This window comes from Chenopodium quinoa, unplaced genomic scaffold, assembly GCF_001683475.1.
Source record: "Chenopodium quinoa cultivar QQ74 unplaced genomic scaffold, ASM168347v1, whole genome shotgun sequence".
Lineage (NCBI taxonomy): Eukaryota > Viridiplantae > Streptophyta > Magnoliopsida > Caryophyllales > Amaranthaceae > Chenopodium > Chenopodium quinoa.
In genome coordinates this window covers 5,850,823-5,875,346 of record NW_018743175.1, presented here as the reverse complement: position 1 = coordinate 5,875,346, position 24,524 = coordinate 5,850,823, and the positions used below count along the sequence as shown (strand labels likewise).

At 31.7% G+C, this 24,524-nt stretch overlaps 1 protein-coding gene across 1 annotated transcript; it reads left to right on the top strand.

The window, feature by feature from the left end:
* Positions 1–4,548: 4,548 nt before the first annotated feature.
* Positions 4,549–10,184, top strand: LOC110732758 (protein NRT1/ PTR FAMILY 6.3-like). Its single transcript, XM_021912756.1, has 5 exons — positions 4,549–4,823; positions 4,962–5,139; positions 5,427–5,466; positions 6,127–6,692; positions 9,003–10,184. Exons 1-5 carry the CDS (start codon positions 4,706–4,708, stop codon positions 9,880–9,882), a joined length of 1,782 nt encoding a protein of 593 aa, XP_021768448.1. The 5' UTR covers positions 4,549–4,705; the 3' UTR covers positions 9,883–10,184.
* The last annotated feature ends 14,340 nt before the right edge of the window (positions 10,185–24,524 follow it).

Below are 24,524 nucleotides of genomic sequence, written 5' to 3'. Positions count from 1 at the left end.
AAATAAAAAATTTGTATTATAATTTTTTGTAATTAGCAATAAAAGATAGCACATGCATAAACGATAAATTATGACCTGAAGTAATTTTTTTGATTTGATTTGATCTGATATCTTTTTATCTAATTCATCTGAGCTCAATTTTTTATTTGATCTAAAATAAATAAAAAATAATAATGTTATTAAATAAGATGAACATAGCATAGCCTAATTAGTTTAAGAGGGAATGAATAATTGCTCCTCGTTGGTCTTTCCTGGATGTTTTCCATATGCAAAGAAACATTGAAAGATAAGGGCTTAATTAAAAGGGACCCAAATTAATTCACTTTTGCCACCCCTAAGGCACTGCAAAGAATCTTTTGATGTAGGAGATTTGACTTTTGTATTCGAAAAGCTTTGGGCCTAATTACATCGCTACATCTGGATTTTGGACAATTAACTGGTCAACCCATCGCCTTAGTGGATTTATTTTAACTTTATTTTTGGTGGCTCTGCCCAAAAGTACACACCACGCGCTCTGTCTACCCTTCGATTGATGACTCTTTTTTTCTTCTTCTAAGCCTTTCTTCAACTCTTCAATAGTTTAACAACTCAACTAGATCAGAGTTCCTTCCTCATTCAATGTTACTAGGTGTTGAAAGTGTGTATGTTCCTATTCAAAGGTATAAACCAGACACTTTCTCTATGATCATAATTTTTTTTTTTTGAGTTTTATTGTGTAGTCATCACATTAACAGGTCGAACTGATTTGTTCAATTAAATTTGAAGTTTTCTTTTTTAAGCATACTATGTTTTTTTTAGGAAAAACGTTGGGGGGGGGGGATTATATGAAATCATTGTCCGCCAAAATAATGCTTTGAGGGAAGACGTCCATACAAATGAGTTTCGCATTACCCCACCAAAGCATACTATGTTATCCAAATTAAATGGTCAGTGCAGAATGACGCATTTTGGATTTTTTTTTTCAAACATATACTGAGATCAATTAAAAATACATTTTCTAAAAACATATGCTCCATATTAATAAGTTTCAATTGTGTTTTTGTGCAATTGATGAAAGTAAATAAGAACATTAAAATAAGGTTTGCCTGGTATATATTCAGTTAGTATAGACCGCAAAATCTTGAAGTTTTTCATAAATAGTTTGATATAATTTGCAAAATAAAAATTTAAGTTTGATGATAGAAGTTCCACCAAAGAAATTCAAATTAGATCTTTAATTTTCTTGGTTTTCATAATTGACTAAAATTGGGCCAAGGGAGAAAATTTGAAGCTAGAGCTCTTATAATCATACTCTTATACTAGGATAGATGTAATTCATCATGCAATTGAAGAAAAAAAAAATGGTTCAAAGTTGAACAAATAAAATTTACAAAATTTCTACTCCATAAATTGTGGTAAAAGGATGTTGAAGTATAACTTTACTAAACAATACATGTAATTGACCTACACTGATAGAAGATAAGAGAGTTAATACTTTATAAAGTTAATAATAGACTACTCCTCTTAATGTCATATGGTTTCAAGATAAAACCTGATTAAACTTGTAAAATAGACTCTCTATATAAATGATGAATACCCTCTTGTTAATTATATAGATAGCTATAGACTATATTGAATAAATATTTTCACATTATCAAACTCGAAAATCCATGACAAAAGAAAAATACTCCGTAATTAAATTAGGAAGTGGATTAGACATGGGACTAGTAAATTAAATTAACTATCAACGGCAGTTATCTAATTATAATCCCTTAAACGGAACAATACAGTCTACGTCTGTCCAAATAATGAAATTATAATGCATGTCCAAGCTAAGTAAGAATTGAAGTTTAACAACTCATAACCCCAAGAAAAAAAAATAAGAAACTCAACATCTCAATAATTGATTGTATAATATATATTTAGTATAAATAATTATTGACGTTTTATAAAGAAGAATCAAGTTGTATTGATGTGGTCGATGGAATCCCATTGCCTTTTGGATCTCCTGAAAGAGCTGGCTACATACAAACTTAAATTTTACTAAATTAATGATTCCAAGCCATTTGACTTAATTTTATACTAGTAGCACATTAATTATTTTATGTTTCCTGTATAATCATCTGTCTTTCCTCATATTCTCTTGGTTATACTTATTTTTCAGGATCTCCCTTAATTCTTCTCTAAGTTTCCGTTAATTTGCAACAATAATGCCAACTTCATAAGATAAACTTTTCTTTTTTATTAAGCAATAACCTATCCACATTAATCATTCCAATTATTGTTTATGGATTATATATATATATAAAATACAATGTAAATTAAATTGTTGCGTTCTTGCATATAGTGTAAAAAAGCTTAAATTTGAAACTAAAATCACCAATCATAAGGTATTAAAAAAAAATCTTTAATGTATTTTTTTACTTTTAAATTAACACCTTATTTACAACTTTGTCATATTGGCCCTCTGTTTATTATTTTACTCATACAAATGTCACCATTTATTTAGTTATTGAAGGCCACTTAAACTTAAACTTGACCGATAAAAATGTTTAATACTTATTAATTCTATTTATGATTGGAACTTCAACTTTAATTTGGAACGTTCAAATTAATTAATGTAGAAAAAGAAAAAAAAAAGAAAAAAAAAAACCTCATGTTCAGTATTTCTAATTAATTAAATCTGAAGTTTGTGGTGGGAAATTCGTAAAGAGCTAGGTGGTCCATAGGCTTTTGACATATGTTGAGCTGTGAAGGTCCTTGATGATGAGCAGCTCAGACTATTGAGCTTGTATGATTTGCTATATCCAAGAATCCTTGACGTACGCGATGGCTTCTTTAATTTATTTGCAAGAGATAATATTGTTTTGTTTAGTAATATATGCAGTAGTTTTTTTCACTGTTTATTCCTTGCATTCAAACTTAATCTATTACACTAGTATATGTTATTAAATGAACCAATGCTTATTTACACCAATTCTATGAACCATTGCCTTTTCCCCATCATTTATGTATGAATATGTTGTTAATAGTGTATGAGATCAGAGTGTGCCACTATATATTAACACTTTGTAATAAAATAGTTCTGTAAAGAGAATACTTAATACTGTGTATTTTTGATGAAGAGTTTTTTTTTTAAGAGATTCTTCCTAGAGCTAATGAAATAAGTTCATCAATTTACAATGAAAACAAGTTATTATTAATGTATATAAAATACTCCGTAATGAGTAAATACAAACTTTTCAATACCATCCAAAAGGAAGAAAAAAAAAGTTTTCAGAAATAGCAATGTATGTGGGAAGGCTATAGGAAGCTTGTGTTATGATTTGGTGAAAATGAACTAAAGGAAAAAGTAGATTAAGCTAATTGTATATGAAATGAACACATATAGGTTAACCTACGTACGCTGTATATGAAGTTTCCAAAAATAGCCCTAGATGACTAGTGAGTGAAAAAATGCAAAACATGCATGCAATTACTATTTACTAGGCATAATTATAAAATGAAGCACCATGAACGGTGGCAGATGGCCAATCAATATGACTACTTTTGAACAGCCTTTTTCTGACTTTTCCTGGTGCATTGGACCCAATATTGGAGGAGATTTCCAAAAGTAACAAACACTTTTCCAACACTTGTGGAAACCTAACTTTCTTTGCTACTCGTATATCTCCACGAGTACCAAGTATTGAAGAATCTGCACAATGGCGTTTGTTAATTATTATTAGTTGCTACAGGGACAGCTTTCAAAATGACTTCCTTAATAATAGGGAGTATGTTACTTTTGAAAAACGTGCATATTGTCTAAATATACGAAGTATTAGTTTCGATGTATATTTTTATTATAATATAATTTTTTTTTATTTATTTTATACGTAATTAATTAATTTATTTATTTTATGCAATTTGAATGAAAACTGCATAAAATTAGATAGGCATTATAATTGTGAGATGGAGAGAGTATTATTTTTTTACTTTCACTTTTGATTTAAAATGTTCGGAATTTTATTTTGATGTTTTCACTTATTTTATTTTCTTCCACAAAAACTATGTAATTTCAATGAGTCAACCCATTCACCCTTCTTTAAAGATTTCTTCGCAATAATGGCTATGCAGAAAAACTAAAATCGTCGCATTTTCTTTTACTATAAGTTGGTTTTCATGTAATTTTATATATTATATCAGTTAATTCAAAAAGAAAGTGATATTGTCTTGTTACCAATTTATATAATAGTTTTTTTTTAACTAGAATAGATTCAAAACCTCTTGTGTACAATGCAAGTATTGTTAATTTTACTATCCTTTTAAACCATGGTATATGTAGGGTGTAGCAATAATATAATTATCCTTCCCCAATAACAACCCTCCTCTGTTAAGGTCCACTTGATTCTCGGCCGTAAATTATGTAAACGAATGGAGCATTAAAGTAAGATGTAATCACGTAATACAGTTAGTGTATTCTATAACAAAGTGGGTCTTATATATAATGTACCACAAGTCACGACACGTAGGATACAATTTTGGGAGAGTCTTCCCTAAGCCACTGCTATAAAAGGGGTTGGATTCCTCTTTAACGTGAATATATCACATTTCCCTTGTTTCTCTTTTCCTATTACCTTACTTTCATTTGCTATATACATCTCACCACAAGTTTACGCAAATCTTCTCAAAACAAAAATACTGCTAGTATTACTGAAAGAAGAAAGTGCAACTAACCTCGAATATAATGGCTCTTCCCGTAACTGATGATTTTGGAAAAACTCTTAGTGATGCCTGGGACTACAAAGGTCTTCCTGCTAACCGCAGTAAGACTGGCGGTTGGATTCCATCCGCCATGATTTTAGGTCGCCATTTCTTATCCTTTTAATACATTCTCTCGCTTAGTTTGTTTTCAAGAAAGTACTCGTTAATTAGTTGCACATCTAATAATTGTCGCATTATTTGAAAGCACATCGAATTTAGATTTGTTTGTTGTGGACCAGGTGTCGAGACATGTGAGAGGTTGATAACATTAGGGATTGCATTTAACTTGGTAACATACTTAACTGGGGTAATGCATTTGGGGAATGCTACCTCGGCTAATACGGTCACCAACTTCCTTGGTACCTCCTTCATGCTCTGCCTCCTTGGTGGTTTCATTGCTGACACCTTTCTTGGCCGGTTTGTTTCTTCATCACTCTTCCACCATTTTTTTCTTTAATTTTAATTCTTGTACAAAAAAAAAAAAAAATTATGTATAAAAAGCGTGGACTATATTCTCCATGATAAAAATTAAAAAAACGCAATATTTCCTTTTTTAATTAACATGATGCATGAATTATCCCGAAATTGTTGGTCACTAGATAACCCTCCAAAAAGTAGCGTTTATATAAAAACACACAAATTGTTTTTTTGATATTTGCTTACTTGTATTCTGATTCCTTTATTCTTGGATTTTTGTTTAACAGGTACTTAACCATTGCCATCTTCGCCACAGTCCAAGCATTGGTAATTAATTAAGATCACAATCTTCTTTTAACATCTTTCCTTATGAAATAGGTTTAGGGCCTTTTTTATTTAACTTATTTTCACTCATGTAAGAAAAGATTAGTTCAAGAAAATAATTTATGATAAGAGTTGATAAGAGTTACTGAAGTTCAAATTATTACATACAACTAATATAAATTTTAATAATTTGATAAAGTTCAGTTAGATAAGGTTAAAATAAAATCAGATGAATAAAGTGCACTCTAAAAAAATTCCCTTTTCTCCAATACTATAAATTGAATCTATTAATATGGACCATGCGTCTATAAAAAGACTACTTGCTATTTAAAAAGCTCAGGAATGTTACATATTGAATCAACCCCTTTATTGGAAAGTGAAATTTACTATTCAATCATAGTGATGATGATTTTAGTAGTAATGCTATATATGCAAAATAAATTAATCATGCACGGAATAATTCAATTGGCCAATACCAGCTATAAGAAAAAAACTGTAAACGTAAACTACGAAAATTAAAATTACACAACTTTTTATCATAACTCTAATTTAAACATTTTGTATGATTTGTTTCTATATACTGTATTGGATATACAAAACATGTAACAATGACCCTAATGATTATGAATTGAAACTGAAAATATGTATATGTTGATTGTGTAGGGTGTGACAATATTAACCATATCAACTATAATTCCGAATTTGCGTCCACCCCCATGCCCGGAGAACTCCTCAACGTGTATAAAAGCCAACGGGACGCAACTTGGCGTTCTCCACCTAGCACTCTACTTGACAGCCTTAGGAACAGGCGGTCTAAAATCGAGTGTATCAGGGTTCGGATCAGATCAATTTGACGACAAGGACAAGGATGAAAGAAGTATGATGACAAAATTCTTTAATTGGTTCTATTTCATAGTAAGTTTTGGGTCACTAGCAGCAGTTACAGTGTTGGTGTACATTGAAGATAATTTGGGAAGGCAGTGGGGTTATGGAATTTGCGCTTGTGCTGTAGTGGTTTGCCTAATAGTGTTCCTTTTGGGAACTAAACGATACCGTTTTAAGAAGCTTGCTGGTAGCCCGCTCTCTCAGATAGGCGCAGTTGTTGTCGCGGCTTGGAAGAAGAGAAAGGTTGAACTGCCTGCTGACTCTTCTCAACTCTTTAGCGTTGATGAAATTGCACAAACTAGTGTTAAATCTAAGCAAAAACTTCCTCACAGCAAGCAATTCAGGTTTGTTTTCACTCTTGTCCTTTTTCTATTTATTTTTTTTCCGTTTAGGCTATGAAAATTTAGTCATGTGAGAAATGTTAGATTCGTTTTAATTTGATACTTTTTAAATATCATTAATCTTTACTCTTGTTGCATGTATAGTGAAACTTAGGCTGCTTAGTTGGAATGTTTTGTAATTATCTGCCGATTAGGTGCACTTCTCATATTAGTTAAATTGTGTTTTCAGATTGTTTGTCCTACGTAACACTTCTTATAAATATCTGGAAAATCAGTAGAAAAACTACTAGTATTAAGAGCCAATTAGTTATTATAAATAATGAATTAGAAACATTATTATAGACCAAGGTTGGTCAGGGAATCAGGGATAGTTACTGATTAATTAGCTGGCAATAAGTGGCAAGTAGTGATACATCATACATCCTAGTACGATAGTATATGTATATTCATCCAACTTGAGGAGACAAACTATCTTTTAATATGTATTTGTTTTGCTAAGAAGAGTATTACAACATTAACATCATCTCATCAGCCACTAGGAATGTCATGTTAAGTGAATGATAGTCCCTTAATTTGTTAGATCTTATCTGGACTAATCAAGTAACTTCAATTATATTAGTTAGGCAAGTTTTTTTAGTTTTCTTTCAAGAATGCACATAATACGGATAAATAAAGTTTACATGAAATGTCATTGCATGATTTAGTAATATCATATCAAATTTGTTTCTCAGTGAAACTCACAAACGATCCAGATAGTTAATTAATTGTCTGATTTCATAATGAAAAACTAGTACAGTATGTATTAGACAGAACTTTGAAAATATAACCATTCATATTTACAATAACTTAATTTCGCCTATTTTTTCTATGAAAAGAAAAGTGAGCCATGTGATTTTATGGACTGAATGCATGAATCAAATCAAGATGAGAAACAGAGAAGCTGCACATCCCAATCTAAGCGTGACCACCTGAAAATTAAGTTTGGCGGTTGTGACCACATAATTGTGTATTTGTCTGCTTTATTAACTTCTAACCTAATAATGTCAAAACAAGTTTTGGAAAAATGTTTTCATGAAATTGGTGTGGCTATGAGAATGAGCCACCAAATTTTAGATTCTCCATACTAGTAAAGATTCAGATCAGATTCTTTGGCATCAAATTCAACAAACCACTGCTTTTCTAACTTTTGTGGCTGCCACTAAGATATCTCCATTCACCACATCCATCAATTATGATCAAACACTCCGAGATTTTTTCCTATGATTCTATAAAGTTGGTCAATTTTAACTTTTGTCTTTTTGAAGATTTTAATGGTATTCAACGGTTCTGTTTGCACAAATATGTTTATAAGTAATGATCTTGATTTTGATTTTGTTACTTTATACTTTTTCTACTACAATACAATTGATTAGTTAATTTTTTTAGTCACTTAGTTAAAGTTATAAGCTAAGTTCAATTTTTGGCGTGAAACACATTTTTAGATTGTCCAAACCCGCACTTTATAAGACCTAATCAGGATGGATATAGTAGACCAATATGTCGGATCATTGATGATCAACTCTAGAGTATTTTACTTAGGAAGGTGTTGAATTTGGAATAATGTGTCAGTCACGAGCAAGCACGTAAGTAGAGTGGCTTGGTTGTTTTGATTCAAAGTCAAACCGAGAAATGACCTCCCCCAGTTATATAAACAAACAGATGAATACAGGAAACAGAGAGTGTGACATATTTCTCTTAGCTGTGCTCTATGCTAGCGTACACACCGCCCACTCTCAAACTCTTTGAATATTCATTTCTTCATTTGGAATCCACACTTTTGATTTTCACAAAATGTCCCTCATTAATACATTTTTAATAATACTCGGTAATACTAATTTAGTCTTTATATAGTCGACATTGCACAGTTTGCTAGCTAGATTCATTGGATCCCCTTTTTTCAAAGTATTTGTCCCTCAAGTAACCAACACTACAGAATTAAAATAGATGATCCCAGCAATTAAATTTTTTCTGCACTCGGAAATAAGTTTAATTTAAATAATCATGTTTACCTAATTATAATCTAATTCGTTGAATATTCTGCTGCATATGATTTGGTATGCCAATCCTATAACAGTACTATCTACTATTCCCCAACTTGTATGATCGACCTATCCCTAATTCATAGACTATAATCTATAATTATTGTCCCAACTTGTAAGACTTTTTTGGTTATTTAATTTTTTGGTGTTCATGTCTTTGACCTACATATTTATTAATATTTAGTTATATACAATAATTGAAGAAACTAACGTTAATAATTCTTGATCGATATAGGTTTTTGGACAGGGCTGCCATAAAGACCGCCGAAATGGGCGAAGACTTGGCCAGCGTAAGCAAATGGGACTTAATGACACTCACCGATGTAGAAGAGGTGAAAATGATCGTAAGAATGCTTCCAATTTGGGCTACAACTATAGAGTTTTGGACAGTTCATGCTCAAATGACTACATTCTCCGTGTCACAAGCTGTGACTATGGACCGTCACGTTGGTTCTAAATTCCAAATCCCACCAGCCTCAATGACGGCCTTCCTCATCGCTAGTATTCTCCTTACAGTCCCTATTTATGACCGTCTTGTGGCTCCTATTGCAGCTCGGTTGTTCAAAAACCCACAAGGCCTCTCACCACTTCGCCGTGTTGGTGTTGGCCTATTCTTTGCCACAATCGCAATGGGGGTGGCTGCCCTCACTGAGATCAAAAGGTTGCACGTGGCCAAGTCCCATGGATTAGAGCATGATGCAAATGCGATTGTACCAATATCAGTATTCTGGCTAATTCCACAATTTATATTAACCGGTGCTGGAGAAGCCATGATATATGCAGGACAACTTGATTTTTTCCTAAGAGAATGTCCAAAGGGAATGAAGACTATTAGCACAGGGTTATTTTTAAGCACACTTGCCCTAGGGTTTTTCTTAAGCACAGTGATCGTTTCGTTAGTGAACTCAGTAACTGCCCACACTACGCCCTGGTTAGCGGACAACCTCAACGAAGGGCGGCTTTACAACTTCTACTGGTTGTTGGCCATCATAAGTTTGGTGAATTTTGTACTGTTCTTGTTCTGTGCAAAGTGGTATGTGTACAAGGAGAAATGGCTGGCTGCTGAGGGATTTGAAATAGAGATGGACGAGACACCAGGCCCATCCTGCCACTGAGGCCCAACAAACAGAACAAATACAATCTTTTGCATGTACGTGCGTGTTTTTTTGTAACTATTGTCTTTGAAAAGATCATAAGTTTGGTAAGAATTCCTCCGTGTTCAAGAATTCATAAGATAGAAAGAAACAAGAGATGGAGGTGTAACATATTACATATATATACTCCATAAGTAGGATGACTTAATTTTGTCCATGGCCGAAACGCATATGGCTACAACCGCTTCGTAAGAACGGTTTGAATAAGGGGCCTTCTTATATCATACACAAATTTTCAATATACATCAACTCCCTTTTCTTTCTCTGCGTCTTATCATCTGCTCATCACCTGCAATTGTGTGATTTTCTTTCCTGTTTCTGTATTTTTTTTTATTTTTAACTTAATTATAAAAGAGTTGAAGCCCACAAATGAGCTTAAACTATTAACCTTTACTTGGGCCCTGATGGTAAACTGAAGTTTTATTGATGGCCCATGCAATGCCACAAGTATCACAAACACTTATAGGCCCAAATGCCCAATCATCCCTATTAGTGTTACCACAAATTATTATTATTTCAATAAATAATAAAGTAGCTCATCCAATAAATAGTTGGGGGGTTTGATCTAATTCGTGATCTGTACACCCGGGTGTATCATGTGCATGGTACACCCGGGCAAAAACGACATTCTCTTCTTCATAAAACGCAAGCACCAAATAAGCTTAAAAAAAAGCGGAAAGAACATCATGTTAGTAAATAATGAACATGCATATTCTAAAGAACACCAAGTTAAGATAAAAAGAACGCGAGATTTTCTTAGAATAAGACTTTAATTACGGGAAAAGATCTACCCATGATTCACATTAACTGATAAAATCTTTTCAAAAATTATCATTTTCCAAAATCAATTTCGCTCTCTCTCAAAAAATGCAGTTTCTCGTAATTTTTTTTTTATTCTCTAATATAATTTCACCTAAAAATAATTTAGGATTTCGTTTTTAAATTTCAAAATTCAAATTTTTAAATTTTATTTTCAAAATTTCAGCTTTCAATTTTTTATTTTGTTCATATTTTTCACCAATTATATATATAGTTATAATATTTATTGTAGGTTTATAAACTTGTAAAGTTCTATATGTGATTTAATAATGTTCTCTATTAGAAAACATGATGTACTTTATAGTTATTTGTAAATGTACAATTAATTTTCAAAACTATATTCTTTCCTTATGTCCATAATTATATCATATAATGATTTTTATTATATTAGATCTTTTGATACATTATTTTAAATGTCCATGTTCCCTGATTGTAATTGCAATGTACTTTTATGTCATATAATATTTATTGCTTATTGTGAAATGTTCTTTGAATTTGCATTTGAATCGTGGTAGGTATAATATATATAAGTTATGTTCATTACATAATATTATCATGTTCTTTAATAAAATTACGGATGTTTTTTAGATCCGAAAAACAATCATCAATAGAGGAGATCTCAAAAAAAATATCGCCATCAACCTTCATGATCCTGATTTCAAAAATAATATACATAGTTAATGATAATTAATATTTAAAATAATATAGAATTAATAATTGATATATTATTTAAAATTAATGTTATAATAATTCAAAGAACATACAGGATAAATCATAAAGAGCATCGAATCAAAGAACATACATGATCAAAGAACATTGAATCAAAGAACATAAGGGATAAAAATAAAGAACATAAGGGATAAAAATAAAGAACATTCATATGATTGTTCAATAATTATAATAACGAACATAAGTACACTTTATAAAGAACATCATCTTCAACCTTTGAAAAAAAATATAAAGAACATCATCTTCAACCTCTGTCATATGAATCTCAAATTCATATATATCAAAATTGAAAAAAAAATACTGATATTTGTACAATAATCGTTCAAAATAATAACGAAATATAATTAACCTAATAAGCAAAATTCTGAAATTAAAATCATAACAAATAAAATTAAATTACATTCTCCTACAATGTCCTCATATTCACCACCATTGTCAATATCATTATTATTTTGAGCATTATCAACAAATAAAGAATTAAAATCATGGCAAGATTTTGATTGGTACGACATTTTTTTGCTCTGTATTTCTCTGTCTACAAAATTCACTATAAACTTTGTTCTCTCTCTCTTAATTTGAAATTGAAATGTGGTGAAATTTAATTTTGAAAATTATTTAAAAAGGGAGAATATCACGTTGAAATCCCATGAATTGTGGAAGTGATTGGTTTTGTTTTTGTTTTTTTTTAAATAACAAATTGACAGCTTACAAATGAAATGTTAAAAACACATCATTTAACACTAGGTGTACCATGAGCATGGTACACCCTAGTGTACTATACAATTTTCAGATTTGATCTCTAAGTTCTCTAACCTTTTGCTCAGAAAAAACAATATTAACCATTATATATGGTACAACCTTTTATATGTATTTATTAGACATAAATCATTTACTTCAACCACTCATTAAAATCTTTGGAGGGGGGGGGGGGAGGGGGGGTTCCGCCATAACCAAAATTTGCCACTCCCGAAAATTTTCATGAAAGCATTGTTTTCTTTACTTATGTTAATAGATTGTTTAAACTATGCGAAAAAAGAATCTTCTGTTGTTAAATCATATGTCAATTATTTTTATTTTTTATTTTTAATTTATGTCCAAACTTACTATGTGAATTAATTTCTGACCCGATCCGGTAACCCGACCCGATTTCAAACTTGAACTCGACCCGACCTGACCCAAAATCGACGCGATTTGACCCATCTATCATATTTTGTAATAACCCAAACCACTCAAACCAAACAGGCCAAATTTTGACCTAAACCCGACCAGGTGACTCGAATCGACAGGTCTACCTCCTACCGAGTGCGAAATAAATTTCACTTTGAAAGGAGGGGTGGATGAGATTTAAACATGCGACTAGGTATCCTAATATAGTAAGGACTAGCCTTTTTAATAACCCTATATATATATATATATATATATATATATATATATATATATATATATATATATATATATTGATCAATGACATTCACTTCAATGTAAGGAGATTTCCCGAATTGAAATATAACATAAATTATAATAATTACTTAGCTCGTTGATTATTTTATTTTTTAAAAAAAGTCGCTTTCTCCTCTCTTTAGCTTCAACTAGCTAATCTTATTAATTGATTTACATTACAGAAGTAATTATTATGCAGAATTTTACATGAAAGATAAATTATTTATATTTGTCAAATTCATAAAGTTTCTATAAACCCAATCACTTAAAGCAAAAATTTGGCTGGATATGGGAGGAAGCTCAGAAAAGGTATCATGTATGATTACTGATTAGGTGTTGATTTATTTGGGTTATAATTCAATTCGTATTGATTTACATGCATGCATATAAGCATATGTGATATCATGCGCCAGGTTACGGTCGTTAGTTGTGCATGACCAGTGAAGATGGATATAAAAAATTGCAATGTGACTGTATACACTATTATCATTAATTTAACAAGTAACATCACTAAAATTAGAAAAAAAGAATATCTCATAATCAATTTGAATATCATACATCACCATGATTACATGTCAGGATAAGAAGAGCACAAGAATAGTATAATAACGAATCATATATGAACGAAATCATATCATATAAAATAAACTATCTTGACTCAAATTGGCTAACAAAATATATATACTTTTGTTGATGTCAATAATTTAGTCCGTCATTTTTCAACTTTAGCTATCAAACGTTGACGTCTAATTTGTTATGTTTTTAGATCAAGTGTGTTATTGTATAAGCTAAGTGGATTAAAAAAATTAGGGAAATTCTCAACAACGACCCCAACTTCTACTACGTATTAACGGTAACCCCTTTTTTTTTGGATTATACAAAATGACCCTAATTAAGAAATTTATCTCACATATGACATTAATGAGTGTTATTTATTTAAAAAAACTAACTATGATTAACTTGAAAAAAAAAAAAAAAAAAAAAAAAAAAAAAAAAAAAACCACCAACCCAGCCACCACCTCCACCCTCATCCCCATCAGATCTAACCAGCACTACCTCCACCCTAACCGGAGCCACCAATCCCCCTCATCTGAAACGCCGACACCTCCCACCCTCACCGGAGCCACCGTCCCTCCATCCTTTCCTCCGCCTAGATTTTTGGGCGGAGATTAAAGAAGATAAAGAGATCAAGAGAGGGTGGAGGAGAGGGCGGAGAAGAAACAGAGAGAGAGATCGGTGATTTGGTGGTCCAACCCTCGAACCCAGAAACCCCCACCCACCATCTCTGTTGAAATGAACTCGGCCCTCGAACCTAGAAACCTCCCTCAAAACCTTGCTCGAAACTATCGAAAACCCCACCCCACCGCCAATTTTTGGGTTTTGGAGTGGTATTCGTAGCGATTTTGCGGTGTCGGGACGGGTTACGGTGGTGGTTGTGGGCAGCAAGAAGGTGTTTGGGGGGAGGGCGGCAAAGAGGTGGTTGGGGAGTGGGCTGGCCGAAACGGTGGTGGTTTTGGGCGAGTGCAGCAGGTGGGTTGTGGGTGTGAAGGTGCTGTGATTAATTGAGGTTGATGATGTTAATTGGTGGTGCGGTGGCTTTGGTTGTGGTGAGGACTAAGGAGTGGTGCGAGGAGTGGGGGATGATAATGTTGGTGGTGGCAGGTGGGAAGAGGGTGGTAAGGAAGGAGGTGAGGTTGGCCGGAATCAATGGGGGATTGGGGGTTGGGATTAAATTTTTTAATTTTTCTTTTTCTTAAAAAAATATAAATATAACCATAGTTAATATTTAATGAAATAAGGTTATGGGTGGGATGAAATTTTTAACTATGGTCATTTTGTATAATCCAAAAAAAAGGGGTTACCGTAGGTGTGTAGCAAAAAATTGGGGGTCGCCGTTGAGAATTTTCCAAAAATTAAGATAATTGTTACATAACCTTTTAGTATACTTGAATCAGATTATCTCACACAAACTTATCATACGATCGATATTAAAAACTGTCTATACAGAAATAATTATGGAACCATTATTGTTATCATTTGAAGAGTACGTCAATCCTCTAAATCTTAATTAAATTAATTATCACCTTTTAGAAGACTAAAGTGTATGTATAGATAAAAAAATAAAATATGTACGTAAGATATCCATATGTATCTTTGGTTGAACTTTCTAGTTAAAATCAATATACTATCTCCGGTTTTTTTTATGTGCAACTTTAAGGAATATTTGTGAGATATAAAATATTCCAAAGTTGCACATAAAAAAAAACGGAGGTAATATATAATCCACTCTAAATAAAATGTACTTCAATCCTAGTTAGGTTAGTTGTATTTTTTGTGAGGTTGTGTGAACTAGGTTCAAGACAAACATGGAGGCATTTGTTCAACTTTGGTTTAGTAGTCGATGAGAGGCGGAAAAACTAACTAACGGTGTTGCATAGCCTAGAAGGCTAGAAGCCGCATGTTCACGTGGGTTTATACACGTCAACACTACTTGGGTTTCATGGACGTATGTTAAATAAGGGTCTGGGCCGCACCCGCAAACCAAGAGAGAGAGTCCACTTCACAAGTCCAAAGGAGGTTCCATCTCAAAACCATATGGTAATAGGAGGAATAGCCTCCCCTTAGCCTTATAAAGTGATTAAGTCTCTCTTCTTCAACCAATGTAGGACACTTACATGTGATGATACTTGAGAGATCTATTTTTTAACACTCCCCTTCACATGTAAGGTCCCTTTTAACTTTGTCTCATGTGATTTTTCGGGCTAGAATGCTTCTTCACCCCCCCTCACATGGACCTACTCTTGGCCCAGTGAACTTTAGCCATTTAGGGTCCCATATCGTGGGCCTGACTCTGATACCATGTTAAAACTGTGATCTTTAGCTTGATACCATGTAAAATACAGGTTTGGGCCGCACCTACAAACCAAGAGAGAGAGTCTACTTCACAAGTCCAAAGGAGGTTCCACCCCAAAATCATATGGCAATAGGAGGAATAACCCCTTAGCCTTATAAATTGATTAACTCTCTCTTTTTCAACCAATGTGGGACACTTACATGTGGTGATACCTGAGAAGTCTATTCTTCAACAACGTAGAAGTGAGCAAAATTGCTCAAGTCTAGAAGACGGTGGCTAGCAGGATAGGCATGTCCGTGCAATGGTGTCATATCATGTCTGTGGCAAACATTGTACGTCCGGTCAATCTGAGCTAGGAAAGATAAGGAAGTTATTGACTGAGGCCTATGCTCTACTTGACATGTCCGTGTGATCCAATGTATCCAGCACAAGTAATCTAATCTTATATTGTACTAAATACCTCGAAGACCATAATTTCAATCACATTTCTACAAATTAGAGATATTTGCTCAAAGATCTAAAATGAAAAATGCAAAACCGTCAAATGAGAATAACACTAAGGAGCAAAAGGATCTTATCCAAAAGGTGGAGATAATAAGGTGTAGGTGAAACTAGTGTTGTGAGTTTGTCACAATATATTGTTAGTTCTCGTACCATGTATCATGTTCATGTATCATGTATGTGTTGCTTTCTGTTCAAGTTGACTTCCAACTACAGTCTCTATATAATAATAATACAATTAACAACTTTATGGCAAAGACTCAGTAATTTCCATAGGTTTGTATTAATTATATAACTGCATAGTTAAATATATACATGACTTGCGTTGTCGATTTTCTATACGAAAAGTAATAATATTATATACTTCGTTTTTTGAACCAATTAGCAAAGAGAGAAAAGAGGAAAATATTTACTGAATTAGTGTTGCTATTGCAACGTAGACGTTGACGTAGTCGGAAGCCAATATTTTTTTTCTTTTTTTTTAATTTTTTTATTTTTACGAGAAATAATTGAAATGATAATTACCCAAGTTAGCAAAAACCAATGCTCGTATTTTCTAAGGTTTGATTGGTAGCCGACGGCCAATAATTCAGTTTAATTAATAGTAATCTTAATTATTTCATTAAAAAAGTCATTATTCCAACCTCTGATTGGGCAACTTGTCAGAAATGCATATGGTTGCGGTTTAAGTCTAAGAAAGAAAATAGGAGAATAGCAATTAAGGGTTTAGATTTTATTATTTATTATTAATTTTTTAAAAACCGTCTTATTCTTAGAGTTTTGTTTAAACAGTTTAAGCAAGAAAGAAAACTTCACATTCCTTTAATGGATGGAGGAGAATTGGATATGGGTCACATCAAACACCTACCTTGTGTATATGTATAAAAATTAATGTTACAATGCTTCTTCTTCATTCAACCACTCCTTAGCTTCCGATTATGTGGTTGTAGTTTAGGAATGTGAAGATCATGATATTGTTATTAATATCTCGTCAATGTCTGTCATGAGGCTAAGATTTCTATCCTATATTGGAGTGTAATTTTACTATAATTTTTTATCTTTACACTCGTATGAACTATCTCACATTGTCTTCTATGTGTGTAGGGATTGAAGATCAATGTGAATGGATATAATGATTTTATACAGGAGCTTTGGGTTAGCATCGTCTATGATGGTGCAACTCTAAACCTCTCCTCCTGTGATACCTTGGTAACATGCTATATACCTATACCAATTTCTGTTTGCAACTCATATAATATGTAATAACTAATTCTAAATAAAAGAGACAATATTCAATTTCTTATTACAAACAAGAGATATCTTAAAATTTGAACTATATTGATGCTACATGTGGTACAAAAAAAAAAAAAAAAAAAAAAAAAAAAAAAAACTTGAAGTTATGTGTCTTAATGGGATAAACTTGTTCATCAACGTAGAAAACGGTTGGTAAATCTAGATCTAAGCCCAAACTATAGCTAAGTCTCATTTAATTAAAAACAAAAAAAAAAATAGAAAAAAAAAAAAAGAACAAGTAGCTTAGGGTCAAAATCTCTGAGAATTATTAAAATAAAAGGTAGTCATTGTATTGTTTTTAAATTTTTACTATTAAATTTTAGGCAAAATTGGCCTCTAACATCCTGAACTATGGTTTGGGGGCACCAAGCACCCCAAACTTTGATTAGTACACCACCAACTATTGATTGGGTGCAGGGGTGGTTCTGAGCATGTATAGGGTAGTCGTCGATCGTTTAGGGTCCATAAAAGGGGCCCATTTTTTTAAATTTACTTATACAAAGTAAAAAGAAAACTTATTAATTAATAATCTATTCTTCAATTTTTATCATAAAATTACTCCATCCGTCCCATAATACTTGGGACGTTGGGGTGGACACGTAGTTTAAGAACACTACAAATTGGTCCACTTAAAACATTTCCAGTGTTAGCATTTATAGCCCCGCCTCTGCTTGGGTGCAACGCGTGTCATTAATGAATTTTTTTTCCACTTGAATTGAGACATTTATGGTAATAAAAGGGTAATTAAGGCCACGCATTGCACCCCAATCCATAGTTGGTGATGTGTCAGCTACTAATCAAAGTTCGAGGTGTTAGTTGTAGTCAAGCTATTGTTCAGGGTGTTGAGACCAATTTTGCCTAAATTTTAAGAATAAATCTTGTTCATTTATTTGTTTGACTATAAAAATCTTTTAGCTAAAAAAAAATGCAATTTCTCGATCATAATGCATTTCTAATTAGGTTATTATAAATTAAATATGGTAATATATATATATATATATATATATATATATATATATATATATATATATATATATATATATATATATATGTATGTATGTATGTATGTATATATATACATATATACATATAGTTACTATATATGACTGAGATCAGATCATGTCCATGCTGGTAATCAACAAAAATAGCTAGAAATTTCTGTCATACATTCAACCAACGCTAATTAAGAAGTGACCTAGATACATTGCCTGAGTAATTCTTTCTTGTGATCACCTTCACTTCCTAGCCACAAATATGCACACTTAAAGTGTTTGCTTGCTTCCCTATCAACCTGTGTCAAAAAGATTAAAGCTAAAGGGGATGTCACGATTTTAGTTGGTTGGTAAGGAAATTAAAAGATTTTGTTTATATTTTGAATTGAGCTTATGGTGTACAAGCTAAGGGCTAGAAGCAGCTTGAATGGGCTATTTGTTGCCAACTTGCTTATCACACTCTTGAAAGTGACGCTGATTTAACCATTTTGTTTTGGAATCCAGTCAAATATTAAAAATTCCAACAACTTTTATACAGGAATCCAACTTAATATATTAAAGTAATAAAGTGTACATGATTAATTCCGACTATATACTCATATTACATGAATGGGTCCAACATGATCTCTTTTAATTTCTAGCAAATGTTTGAGTTCCTTGAACTTCGCTTTTAAAAGACCACATTTTTTAGAAAAATTTGGTTATCCCTCAACAAAACCTTCATGTAAATTAAAGAACCCATGAAAATATGAGTTAAAATGCTCTTTCATTGAGTTGTAATTGAGACCTTATTTTCTTCAACTTAGCTTAATTTTTTACAGACAACATGTATTCATATACATCTAGATTTGATAAATTGAATAAATCGAATTAAGCTTCTCAAGTTAAAGTTATTTTTTTCGTGCATCTAGACCAACAATTACCATTGTTTGAGCTATAACTAGTTTTCAGGCCTGGGCGATGCCGTGGGCTACTGCATTATTTCCATGATAAAAATCTTTATTAATATTTAACTTTTATTAAATGACATGCAATATAGTAATATCTTAGTGGTTAACACATTACACTCTAAACTAAAGGTTGTGGGTTCAAGTCTTGTAAGAACCATATTTTTAAACATGGAGTGAAAATCGAATTAAATGAGGGAGCGCCACGCCACGTGGTGCGCCACGTGGCAGCTAAACTTGTTTAGGAATGCTTTTTAATATATAGTATATATATTCTAAACCCTCATTACCCATAACCCAAATTAACGAACAAATCAAAGATTTGGAAAGACATCGTAATTATTTAGAGCAATATTCAATACTCCCTCTGTTTCATAATGTTAGTCCCATATACTATTTTGGGCGTTTTAAAAAGATCTACCCATATTGAATATGTTCCATTTTTAACTTAATTTTTTGGAATTTATTGTTTGTAAATTGATGATATGACTATAAGTGAGAAAATCTCTACCTTGAATTATACAATTATATATGACTTATGCTTTCCCAAAAAAAAAATCAAAAAATTTAAATAAGGTAAACTAATTATAAATTATTTTGTACTTTAATGTTATATTTTAAATATTTTTCTTCTCTTATTTTATGTGATTGATTCTATATAAGATTAATATTATGAAATGGAAGGAGTAACATATATAGAATCAATGACACAAGTAAATAAATAAAAAAAAAAAAATTCCACGTTATTATCCATTGAATATCTACCCAATAAAGATGTAATGCAATAGGTTTAAAATTCCAAATCTTGTGGATAAATTGCTTCATTGTAAACTGCAATAATTTCAGTAAATTATTAAAAGTATAGATGTGCGGAATCTAAATAAAAGTGAGTGCGCAGACTGTTCACTTGTTTGAGGGTTTACGTTGGCATTTTTAAAAGTATGAAAGTCACGTGCATAAATATCATGATATTAGAGAGACTATGTTAAAAGTATACTCACTTGAATACGAACAAAACAATTATAAAACACTCAAATGATCTGATTTGAGGAAACCAAGCAACATAATTAGTAGTAATCTGTTGTTAATGACAACCAGATAACATTGGACATATTCATTGTCGCTAACTCAAGACCCTCATTATCGAATATTTCGTGTACAATTTTTAATTTTTTGGGTACCATTTCAGGGAACGAAGCTAATCTTAATTGATTAACCTAGCTACTCTCGGACAAATTTGCTCAGAATCCTAAACGTAATTTACGATAGACTTGCTGGAGTATTTGTTTGTTGTTGTGCTTCAAGTAATTTTATTACATTTAATGAAGTTTCCTACTGGCTTTCTTTACATACATAAGGATTCCACCTTAGTTGTCCTTGTTTTTCAATTCTTTGACAGATTATAAGACTATTACTTTATGATTTTTAGTGCTTATTCGACAAAATTAGTTGTTTCAATCATTATTAGTTGTGATGTGGATTAGGCACTATTATAGGTACATGACGAAGTGGTCATGTTAAACCCATTGTATCCCACTTTGTGATGTGTCCCATATTATTGGAGAAAGAGGAGAGATATTTCCACTTTAATAAGGTAGATGTAATACCCTGTATTTTTAAACCCATTTTATTTATTTATTAAATTTAAATACGAACTAATTTGGGTTTTATTTCCTTTATGGAGAAATTATTTTCTTTTTTTTTTTTTTTTTTTTTTGACGGAAGAGAAATTATTTTCTTAAACCAATATATTCATTTGTATTCATTCATTCAAATTTTTAAAATGTATTATATTATACACCTTATTTTAAAGTTATCAATTTATAGATATTTGCTAGACTCTCATGATTTCAAAGTGATTTTTAACAAGCAAATTATATTTTGCTAAACTTTATTCATAAAGTTATTGTTTAAAGACTTCAAAATGATATTAATTATAAGTCTAAACTATTTTCTAAATTATGACCATAGTTATTGGGCTATTAGCTTATCATCAATTTCATCTAGCCCATAAGAGTACTTCAAGCCCATTCTTCACTTACAAGAGTTACAACCCAAATCAGATTTTGGGAACCAAGTAAAAAAATAAAAAAAGGAAAAAGAAAATAGAAAGGCCACCCATCATCCCCAATCTTCAACATCAACATATCATTCATTTATACACCATGCTCACCCATCCATGGAAGTTTCTTCCAATTTACCTCCCCAAATGTTATCTCCCCTAAACTATAAATCTAGTGGTAAATATAATTTCTTACACTTGGAGTTCATCCACTCCATCACCATAGTTCTCAACCATTAGATGCACCTCCATTGTCAACTAATCCAAGCTTCTTCAACAGTTAGAATACATACTACTCTAAATACACTCAGAATACATACTACTACTACTACTAATGCTCAAAGGGTTATTAAAGGATACTCAGAGGGTTATTAAAGATTGGACTACAAAATAAGTGTTGATTTTAAAAAAAGGGTTAAAACAATTGTACATGCACAATTAGTTAGGATCAATGTTTTATATTGATTGTTCAAAGAGTATTGATTAGGATTATTGGATTGGTTTATTGAAGGAAGAGTGTCAATTTCGTTATTAGAGGTTTCGTGTGATTGTATGCAAAGATCAAAGTACGTATTCGTGGCTAAATATTTAAATATATGATTCTAAATATTTAAATATATGATTTTATATGCAAAGGTGTTTTACGTTTTGAATGATGAAAAATGTTTAAATGTTTATGAAATAAACATTGTGAGCATGTTTTAATAAATATTGTTGTTTGATCTTTGGAAATAATTCAATGTTCTAAAAGGTTGTTTATACATATACTTTATTTCAATTCCAATTCATTTTAAAGAATAAATGTTATTGAAATCCCATACTTGGGAATTGGAAGGTTGATTTATATCAATGATACTAATCGGATTTTTATGACTCCCACTATGCGGATATAAATGATAAGGCTATGAACTATGTATGATAAGCCTTCTTCCCCAAGTGTAGCACTATGTAAGGAGTCACTAGATTGGGGGGGGGGGGGAATGCACACTTAAGTTGGAAAAACAATTTACGAAAATATTGATCTTCCATTTATATTAGAATCCACTATTGAAAAGTCGTTAATTTTGAAGGTTGATAATTTTCAAATGTTCTATATGAGAAATTTCTAGTTATGAAAGGTTTGATTAATGATCGATTATCTACAAATGCTAAATCTTACGAAAGCATGTTTAATTAAATAAATTGATTTTACATATCTAGCGTTGGTATGTACTTAGCGTTTTGGCTAACACATATTTCTCTTTTGTTTTGGCTTGGCCCTACTTATCACTTACGATAAGTAGATAGGTAATGATGATGAGTCGACGTGATCTAAATGTTGCATTGAGAATAAAGGGCGATAATCACTTAGTCTAGGCTTCATGGTTGACGTTTTGTATGATGGCTTGGGTTCCCTTATGATTCATTTTTGAAAACTAATATTACCATTATTATTATTTGATAAAAGTTAAGTACGTATTTTTCGCCGTAAGTCTCTGTATTTTGAAAAGCCTTACATAATCACGTGGCGGTAATACTCCGAAGTTACTCTCTTAATCATGTTTATAATCATTAATTTTAGAGAGTAATTTGGGGTGTTATAGTGAGGAGTTACTCCAACTATCACCAATTGGTTTTAGTAGAAACATCCTTTGCCTTGTTTGTGGACCAAACTACTCCTTGTGTATTTGGGTTGCCTAGACCCATTTCATATCATCTCAAAATTTCACAAGTCACATGCATTGTTATGCATTATGATTGAATTGTATAGAATACGGAGTATTTGATTTAGAAAGTTAATTAATTGTAGTAGATTATGATCATATATATGCCAAGAAATTGAAGCAAGGTACGTATTTAGAATAGCTAGGGCGATCAATCATATCATAGTGCCTCATGGCCTGGTTACCAAAACAAAAATCTCCGTTACAAAGGATCGAAGCTGCATTGCAGCATTTCGATTGTCACGCTTGCATAGCTGCATGCAAATGCACAAATATGAGCACTACATTTCCTTTGTTTTGTAATCACAAAGTTTGGAATTGAATTTGACACTATGTATACATGGAACACTCTATTGATCACCTTTTGTGATTGATAGATTAGGGAATACATAATCATGTGGGGGATTGTTTGATTCGTCTGGATATATATACTTTTAAAAAATTAACTTATTATAAATTTTACTAAAATAAAATTAAATATGTATTTAATTAATGATATTAGATTTGCATTGTGAAGCGTAAAGCTACTATACCAATGTTGTAATTTAAAAAAAAAAAAAAAAAAAACCCGAAGGGAATAAAGTAAGATAAATAAATTTTCTTTAAAAAAAAAAAAAAGAAAAGTAAGATAAATAAATCATCACTTGCTTGCTCCACTCACACAATAATACTTGTATAATACTGTACTACTAGTAGAAATATACACTTCTAAAACTCCGCGTATTCCAACTAAAAGATGTATTTATGTTTATTTTACAAATAGATCAAGTATGAAATAAAGGGAATATACATGTAAAATATATAATTAGTCAAATATAACTCTAAATTAGAGGGGGGGAGAGAGAGAGTGTTTATAGTACAAGGGTTAGGCTACTGAACGTATACTCTACAGTCATGCAAAATAAAAAAAAAATAAAAAATTGGTAATAAAACAAATGATGGGTTTCAATATCAAAGAAATATAGCAGGGTTGCTATTAAGCTTAAATGCTAAGATACTGTACGTAATACTAGGTTAAAGCGATTATGGAAGACGATATCATATCAATATTCAAAATTGTTAGGAAACGAAGCTGTAATTGTCCATTAAACAAACTCAATCACTGTACCAAATCAAAAGAATTGCCGACCTAATTGCGCTGGAACTACCAGCCCAAGAGATACTGTACATGCATGCAATATCCAGCTTCCTTGTCATTTATAACTATCAAATAATTATATTCATTACTAATCAAATTAACCACATAAAAAAATCATTATTTAA

Excerpts from the sequence above, each read along its gene's own strand:
- LOC110732758 (XM_021912756.1), top strand. The coding sequence starts at position 4,706 with ATGGCTCTTCCCGTAACTGATGATTTTGGAAAAACTCTTAGTGATGCC. Across the intron at positions 4,824-4,961 it reads TCCATCCGCCATGATTTTAG|GTGTCGAGACATGTGAGAGG; the intron begins GTCGCCATTTCT and ends GTTGTGGACCAG. Across the intron at positions 5,467-6,126 it reads TCGCCACAGTCCAAGCATTG|GGTGTGACAATATTAACCAT; the intron begins GTAATTAATTAA and ends TTGATTGTGTAG.